The 8,176-nt window shown below is 31.6% G+C and overlaps 2 protein-coding genes across 2 annotated transcripts; both read right to left on the minus strand.

Moving 5' to 3' along the window:
• Positions 1-847: 847 nt before the first annotated feature.
• LOC131638646 (uncharacterized) lies at positions 848-2,719 on the minus strand. The gene is made up of 2 exons (XM_058909213.1): positions 2,652-2,719; positions 848-1,602 (listed from the first exon to the last, which is right to left on the minus strand). The coding sequence occupies exons 1-2, from the start codon at positions 2,691-2,693 to the stop codon at positions 901-903; spliced, it is 744 nt and encodes a 247-aa protein (XP_058765196.1). The 5' UTR covers positions 2,694-2,719; the 3' UTR covers positions 848-900.
• A 1,564-nt stretch (positions 2,720-4,283) lies between these two features.
• LOC131638647 (uncharacterized) lies at positions 4,284-4,811 on the minus strand. Its single transcript, XM_058909215.1, has one exon. The coding sequence runs from the start codon at positions 4,809-4,811 to the stop codon at positions 4,284-4,286; it is 528 nt and encodes a 175-aa protein (XP_058765198.1).
• Between the last annotated feature and the right edge of the window lie 3,365 nt (positions 4,812-8,176).

Consider the following 8,176-nt stretch of genomic DNA (forward strand, 5'->3'; position numbering starts at 1 on the left):
TGTTAAAGAACCAAAGGCTAAATTTTAAACTAATGCATGTTATGAAGAAAAAAATAGGTGTCTAATGTTTATGGTATCTTGGATTGAAATTCTACTTGAATGGATTTAAGCCAACTCAAGATTTTTAAAGTTGACCCTTGGCCCCTTAGATTCAAATCCAAGTTTGTCTTATCCAAATCCAATAACTTTTTCAAAGTCCACATGAAAATTTGTGTTTATGTTGTTTGGATTCAAATCATGGTATAGTTTTCAAAGTGATGATTTTGCATTAGGATTTTGTTCTACATTAGTGGATTTGAATCCAACCTTAGCATGATTTGAATTGAACGGTGTTATGGTTTTTTCTCATATTGTCACATTTCATTAGTAAGAACTTAATGTGAAGAAATAATGTTAAGGTAACAAAGTATGTATCAAGGAATATAATGATTAACGTTTCAGATTCTCTTAACATGTAAAAATGTAAAAGAAGAACTTTCAACCAAAAATTAAATATAGTTTGAACCAAATAACAAATCATCATCAATACAATTTGGAGACAATGAATAGTAGAAAATATCAATTATCATCACAAACATGAAAATTATATTAAGTGACAAATTAAAAAAAAATATCAAAACTAAAGTTCAAAGCATTATCCCAACATCTTCAAGCATAACAAAAAAAGAAAAAGAAAAGAAGATATCAACCAAAAGTTTTTAATCGACGTCTCACTAAAACAACTCAACAACTCAGTTGGTAGTTTACAGAAATATCTAATTGCAAAAGTGTGATTTTGAATCTACGGCATTTCACATAGAAGTGAAACTTCGAATAATAAACCAAAAAAATAATACGACGTGCCAAACTAGAAACGATTAAAAAATAAGAAAATTTTTATTGGGAGAAAATTCATCAAAATTATTGATGTCTCCGATGCTTCTTTGAATTGATATGACTGAAACTAGAATTATAACTCGAATCAGAACTATACTTCAAAGAATTGTTAGACGATCCAGGAAGATGATTATCAGCAAGATCAAGCAATGAAGAAGTCAAACCAACATTAACATTATTAATCTCTTGCAAATGTGGTGGATTTCTCCACCTAGGAAGTGATCCTTCAAGCAAAATAGTTTGAAGCAAAGGACCAGCATCAATCACAGCTCTTAAAAGCTTACCCTTTTGAGGCAAAACTCTTTCCTTAGCAATAGAATCTATATACTCACTTCCAAAATCATGAACTTGTTCTTCAATAGGTTCCATCACATAATTAAAACCTTGATTTGGATGATGATGATTGATATATCCCATACTAGTATTTGAAAACATAGATGAAGAAGGAGTTTCAAAGAACGAATCTACCGACGAAGGCGAACTATATGAGAGAGTACTAGATTCTGTTATACTCGAATTCGGTTTCGATGAATGAAACATGAAAGGGTGTTCTTGTTGGAAATCAGTTGGACAAAACTTGTTGATTAGTTTTTGTAGCTGATCTCTAGCTTCATCTCTTTCTTGATAAGCTATTTTGAGTTGATTGTGGAGTTCTCTATTCATCTTTTTCATTGCTTCTAGTTCAAGTATTGTGTCTATGAGTTTTTGTGGTTGTTCATGCTCTCTCTGCAAAATCAAACAAATTATTTTTATGATAGTAAACAATTAACAAAATAAGCATCAAGGCTTTATAATTTAGACATATTTGAGAATTCCACATTTTATACAATACACGTTTGTCTTTATACTTCAATATATTGACACTATCTAATATCATTCACTTATTTTTTTAAATAAAATATATATTGAATCATCAAATATATTTAAGCCTATTTGAATTTATCTATGGCTATAAGTTTTATGTTTATAAGGAATTTTATCAAAACAATTTATTACATTTTTATATATTATATTAAATTTATTTTTATAAACTATTTAAGACAGATTACAAAAATAATCAATAAGCACTTATTTAAAAAAATTATTTTATTTTATTTTTTATTATAAAAATAACTTATACAAATTTATTCATATACTCTTATTTTAATAAATATTTGTATTATAAACTGCAAATAAATAGTTTATTCAAATATCTTTATTGTAATTAGAAAAAAATGTCAAAATAGTCTCATACATTTTAAAAGGAAAAAATGGATCAATGATAAAAACCTTCCTTTTCAAACAAGGAAAACATTAATTTTCTTAAAATTGCATTAAATAGGTAATCTTTATTATCAAAATAAGGAATAAATATTAGAGTGGGTCCATCTAAAATTGCGAGAAATAGTTTTGTTTTTTAAAAGGACACATAAGAGAGATACAATAGTAAAATGTTTAGACTCTTTCCACTCCATTTAACAATTGCAAAATGTTTAATCAAACACACAAACCAGAGATAGATAGAAGAACACATAAAAAAAAAGACTATCACAATTGTGATAGAGAGAGAGTCAGATTAGACAGTTCAGTAAGTCGGATACTGAAGGTGAAAATCGGAGAAAAAAACAATGATGATGGGATACTTTTGATCCTTTCGGCCACAAACAAATATGAACAATCCAAAAACATAATCCGCAAATGAGGATAAAAAAAACCAGAAATGGAAAAATCAATCAACAAAAATTTAAAATATGAGCATAGCAAGAAAGAACTATAGGTTTTAAAAAATAACATACCTCTTCCTGTTGGTATACGAAAACTGAATGAAGCTCTTCCATAGTTTCTATTTGAGAGGGAAAGAGTGAGATTGAGATGCAGACGATTTCTAAGGAAGAGATACTCTTATTTATAACAATTCAATATCGATAGAATACACCTGCTAAGTAAGAATGAGAATATTTTAATAACATTAATAATAACAATATTAATAATGGTAAGGGGTGGGGAAAATTGCACAAAATATATATCCTCTAACTTTGTTTGATTCAGCAACTTATTTATTTATTTTTAAAAATAAAAAATTTATTTTTTAAATTATTGAATAAAAAAATTGGATTTAATCAATTATTTAATATCATATTATTTTTATATATAATTATTTTATAATTAATTTAAATTTAGAACAGTTTTATTTACACAGTGTTGCTACCCAACAAATTTCAAAGTAAATAATATTTTTAATTAATTAAAAAAATTGTTTAACCCAAACCTTTTATGAGTGTGTTATGCACTTTGATATCAAATTTCAATAACTCTACATCAATACATTCTAAAAATAAAATTCTAATGATAATGAAACACTGTATAGTGTATGTCACTATGCTGCAGGACATGAAAGATGATTTAGTGATGAATTAAAATTAATGATCTAATTTAATTTTCATAAATAATTAGTGTAAACTTTTTAATACTAACATCATGTTAGATTATATTTTCAATTTTCAATTAAGTTATAGTTGCGCCTGAAAATATCTAATTCATATAAAAATTTATAATACAATTCAAGTGACGTGTAAAAAGATTTAAACAAATTAATCCTATCAATTTAATATGTTTACATTATTTTTTTGTAAGAAAGTTAAGAGAAAAATATCATTTACATCATTAAAAATAGGGAAAAGAGAGGGTACTGACAGTGTAAATCATTTTTACACTGTCAACTAATGACAATCATATATTCCGCTAAGTCAGATTGTAAATTTTAAAACACTTATATGATTTGATATTGAAATATTTTAATTAGATGAATATGTAATAATTCTTTACCGTGACAATACACTACTATTAAACTCTTAAAAATATATTTCATCCAAATTGATTTATAAAACTTGTTCACAGAATATTTTTCAAGAATTTTCATAATCATTTTTCATATTGGTCATTTTTATATTTAATTAAGAAAATAATACAAAAATAGATATAAGTATATAATATACACTTGCATGATTCAAATCATAAATTATATTCTTCATAAAAATTAATTAGGTATTGAATTTTATGAAAAAGGCATTAATTGTTAATAAAAAAAATCTAATTTCTCTAATTAAGAATACCTTTTTATAATTCATTACTTCTGATTTTTAATTGAAAACACACTAAATTATATTGAAGTTATTTCATGTAAACCAATTTTTTTTTAACAATAATAGTTACTTCATTCACATCTATACAAAAAATTCACTTATCTATGATAATTGTTAATGTTATTCAATCACAACAACCCTGCACATTTTTTTTAATATCAATAAATGCTTAGTCAGATGTCTCACTCTCTCTATATTTTTAATAATTTTTTTTTTAAATAAAAGATTATATATTATTTCAAAAGTAACTGTACAAGTACAACCACAAACAACTCTATGGACTAGTTACATCATGAGTAAAGCTAATTTTTTCCTAAATTTATCTTTGAGCCAACCTCTAAAGACTATAGAATCTATGATCTTATGAACAATAGTAGTAGTATCTTTATTAGTATTTAAGCCAAAGGTATACTCATTTCGAAACTTCCATATTCCATAGACAGTTTCCGCCACTACAATCTTCAGCTTGCTAGCCCTGAAGCTCTTGCCTTTCGTGTTATGCAGAATCCACTTCATTTCATCTTGCCATTGTTGAGGCTTACGCTTAATATCAAGCCAAGATAACACATCCTGCCAAATGTTCTTGGTAATTTTGCAGCTGGTAAGCAAGTGGTCAATATCTTCTTTATGTTCCTCACAGAGGCTGCAGCATTCCTCTTGCAGAAAACCAAGTCCTTTCAATCTGGCTTTTGTGGCCAAACGATTATGGAAGACCAGCCAAAGACAAACAATAGATCTAGGCCTCGCACCATTATGCTGGATAAAATGACTCCAATGAACCTGCTCCTCTTCAAACATCAAATGTTCATACATTTTCTTCATGGAAAACTTCCCTCTGCTTGTCATACCATCCCAGATTTGACTATGTTGCTGGATGTCCTTGTGAATACAAGATTACAATCACAAAGATATTTTTGATTCATGGCAAACTCAATAAGCATACAAGCAACAAGGTGGAAGCAGAAAACTCAAAGAAAAGCAAACATTGATCACTCATGACAGAACAGGTTGATCTATTATGCATATAGGTCGACTCAACACAAGCAAAACAAGAAGAATGCAGAAAAGCAACAGTTAGGTCGACCTACCATCAACCCAGGTCGACCTAAAATGGAGAAAAATCCATATACTTCTGCTAGGTCGACTCACACATCATCTAGGTCGACCTAAATTGATGAAAATTACATACCAGTCTGCTAGGTCGACCTACACAACAACTAGGTCGACCTAATCTGAGAAAATGTTCCCAGAATGCATCTGAAGAGGATTCTGGTCGACCTACTCCTTTAACAGGTCGACCTAACTGGGAGCAAAATTCTGCATGTTCTGCTAGGTCGACCTAAGCACTAAAAGAGGTCGACCTAACTGATCAAGAAAGTCAAAAATTATGTTTCTCTCATCTCCAACTGTTAAGCTATCATATATATATTGTCCAAGGTTCATTATTACAGGAACACCAACGACTGAAAGATACACAAAGGCTTCTCATATTCGTTCTTCGTCATCTCCAACACAATTACACATAATCATTCTTGCGTTGAAGGTTAGTGATCGAGTTCGATAACGTCCATGGAACGGAATTGAAGATTCCTAGTGGGTGAAGATTTGTGGGGTTGTTGGTGAATAAAATCTGCGGGTTTTGTCCTCCAAGATAGGTGTTTCTTGGGGGTTTTTATCAAGAGGTTTCATCGAGGATCCGGCTGAGTGTGAAGATTGAAGAACAAGGGTTCGAGGGAATTGAAGACACTGCAGAAAGGGATCAAAGTGAGGCTCTTGGATAACCTTGATCTGACTCAAGATTAAGGGGGAAGAAGATTCAAAGGATCGACATAATTGGTTTATGGTTTATCGCTTTGTTATCTTCTTTGTATATACTACTTTCAACATTAATGAAAGATTACCCAATTTCAGTTTGGAATTGGGGGCAGACGTAGTCGTAGCGAGGACGATCGACGAACTGCCTAAACAAATATCGTGTTCTTGTCGCTTTTACTTTTTCATTTACGTTCTGTTCATATTTGGTTATAATAGCAAATTGATCAACGATTCGAGTGTTAAGATTGTGAATTAAGAACTTATATAAACATCACAATCCATCACATATTGAACCACCGTCAATTTGATCATTATCACCAAGTGTTTGTATATTTGTTTCAATCACTTTACTGCATTGCAAACATTGTCCATCATACAAGAAGTTAATCTGATTTTCAATAAGAGCAACGCTTTGATTCTGAAACGTATTCTCTTATCACTTACCTCAAGGTCTTGACTGGTTTTAAACACATATACAATCGTTTCGATAGTGGTTCGGAATAGACGCGAGTCGATTCAGAATCACTTCCGCTGAAAAGTTGTTTAACTCCGTAAAACTGTGAACGATCTATTCACCCCCCCTCTAGATCCTAAGGCCAGCGTCTAACAAGTGGCATCAAGAGCTCTGGTTTATTCCGTGCTACGTGAAACACTTATTGGAAAGATGGCTTCCGGACCTAAAGGGGCTCACAATAGAGCTCCAGTTTTCAACGGTGAAAACTATGGCTATTGGAAGGATTGTATGTGTGTCCACATCAATGCAATTGATAGGAACATCTGGACAGCTATTGGCAATGGTCCCTTTCAGATCACCATGACAAATGCAGCTGGTGCAGTTGTTCCAAAACCAGAAAATACTTGGGATGCTGAAGATGAAAAGAGATATGCATACGATTGGAAAGCGAGAAACATTCTAATCTCAGCTCTAGGAGTTGATGAATACTATCGCGTTTCCCATTGTAGATCAGCTAAAGCTATGTGGGACACATTGCAAGTTGCCCACATGGAAGATGGTGAATCCATCGAAAACATGCAGAAGAGATTCGTTCACCTGAAAAATCGGTTAAATTCTCTTGATAGACCTGTTTCCAATGCAGTTGCTACTAACAAAATCTTAAGATGCTTGAACAGGGAATGGCAACCCAAGGTTACAGCAATAAAGGAAGCAAATGATCTAAACACCTTAGACATTACCACTCTTTTTGGTAAACTAGAGGAACATGAACAACACCTTAAATGCCTTGACATGCATGAGAAAAGGGCAAAGAAAGAAAAGAACATGGAGAAAGAGGTAGAGAAGAAGTCAATAGCTCTAAAAGCTTCAAGCTCCAAGACCTCAAGACAAGAGCCAAAGGATAGTGACACAAGTGATGACGAAGACTCTGATGATGAGGAAATGGGACTGTTTGTGCGAAGATACAACAAATATCTAAAGAAAAATGGAGCAAAACATTCTGACAAAGGCTTGATCAACTATAGAAAGCAATCAAACAAGTTCAAACAAGATGACGACAACAAAGGAAAAATCAAAGGTCTTTGCTTCAATTGCGGGAAAGCCGGTCACTACAAACCGGATTGTCCATACCTTAAGAAAGAAAAGGAGAAGAACCAAAGCAAAGGTCATAACAAATCTAAAAGAGCCTACATAGCATGGGAAAGTGATTCATCTAGTGAAAGCTCATCAAGCGATGAAGAAGAATCAGCAAACCTATGTTTCATGGCTCATCAACACAAGAAAAAGAAAGCTGTAAGTCATCTTAAACCTGAACTCGTAGATAAGGTATCTCATTCTCAACTAAAACTTGCTTTTGAAGAATTACATAGAGATGCAATTAAAGCTTTCAAACTTTTGGCCTCAAATAAGAAAATATTTTCATATCTTGAATCAAAAGTTGAGAAAACCGAAAAGGATATGGAAGCTTTAAAACAATCTATGCTAGACATTCAAAAGGATAAAGTTGAAATAGATCCTACATCATGGTTTGGTTGTGAGACATGTCACATTTGGCAAAAAGAAGTAAGAGATCTAAAAGCCAAGTTAGACAAGGCTCTACAACCAAAAGTGACTTTTGCGGTTGATCCAAATAAGTTCAAAAGATCGTATACTCCTTTATATAGCAAATACACTTTTGTACCAAAAGTATCAACTAGCAAAACACCATATTCTCATCATATTACCTGTCATTATTGTTGCAAAAAGGGACATACCATTGAAAAATGCAAATTTAGGAGAATTTTAGTTCCTAAAGGAGTATTTCAATGGTTGCCTAAGTGCAACAAATTGTGTACTCACTACCAAGGACCCAATGAAAATTGGGGACCTCCCTCTCTAAATTAATCTTGCAGGAAAAGTGTCTTGACAT

The sequence above is a fragment of the Vicia villosa genome, unplaced genomic scaffold (assembly GCF_029867415.1).
Source record: "Vicia villosa cultivar HV-30 ecotype Madison, WI unplaced genomic scaffold, Vvil1.0 ctg.002354F_1_1, whole genome shotgun sequence".
Taxonomy (NCBI): Eukaryota; Viridiplantae; Streptophyta; class Magnoliopsida; order Fabales; family Fabaceae; genus Vicia; species Vicia villosa.

Excerpts from the sequence above, each read along its gene's own strand:
- LOC131638646 (XM_058909213.1), bottom strand. The coding sequence starts at position 2,693 with ATGGAAGAGCTTCATTCAGTTTTCGTATACCAACAGGAAGAG. Across the intron at positions 1,603-2,651 it reads TCGTATACCAACAGGAAGAG|AGAGAGCATGAACAACCACA; the intron begins GTATGTTATTTT and ends TTGATTTTGCAG.
- LOC131638647 (XM_058909215.1), bottom strand. The coding sequence starts at position 4,811 with ATGTATGAACATTTGATGTTTGAAGAGGAGCAGGTTCATTGGAGTCAT.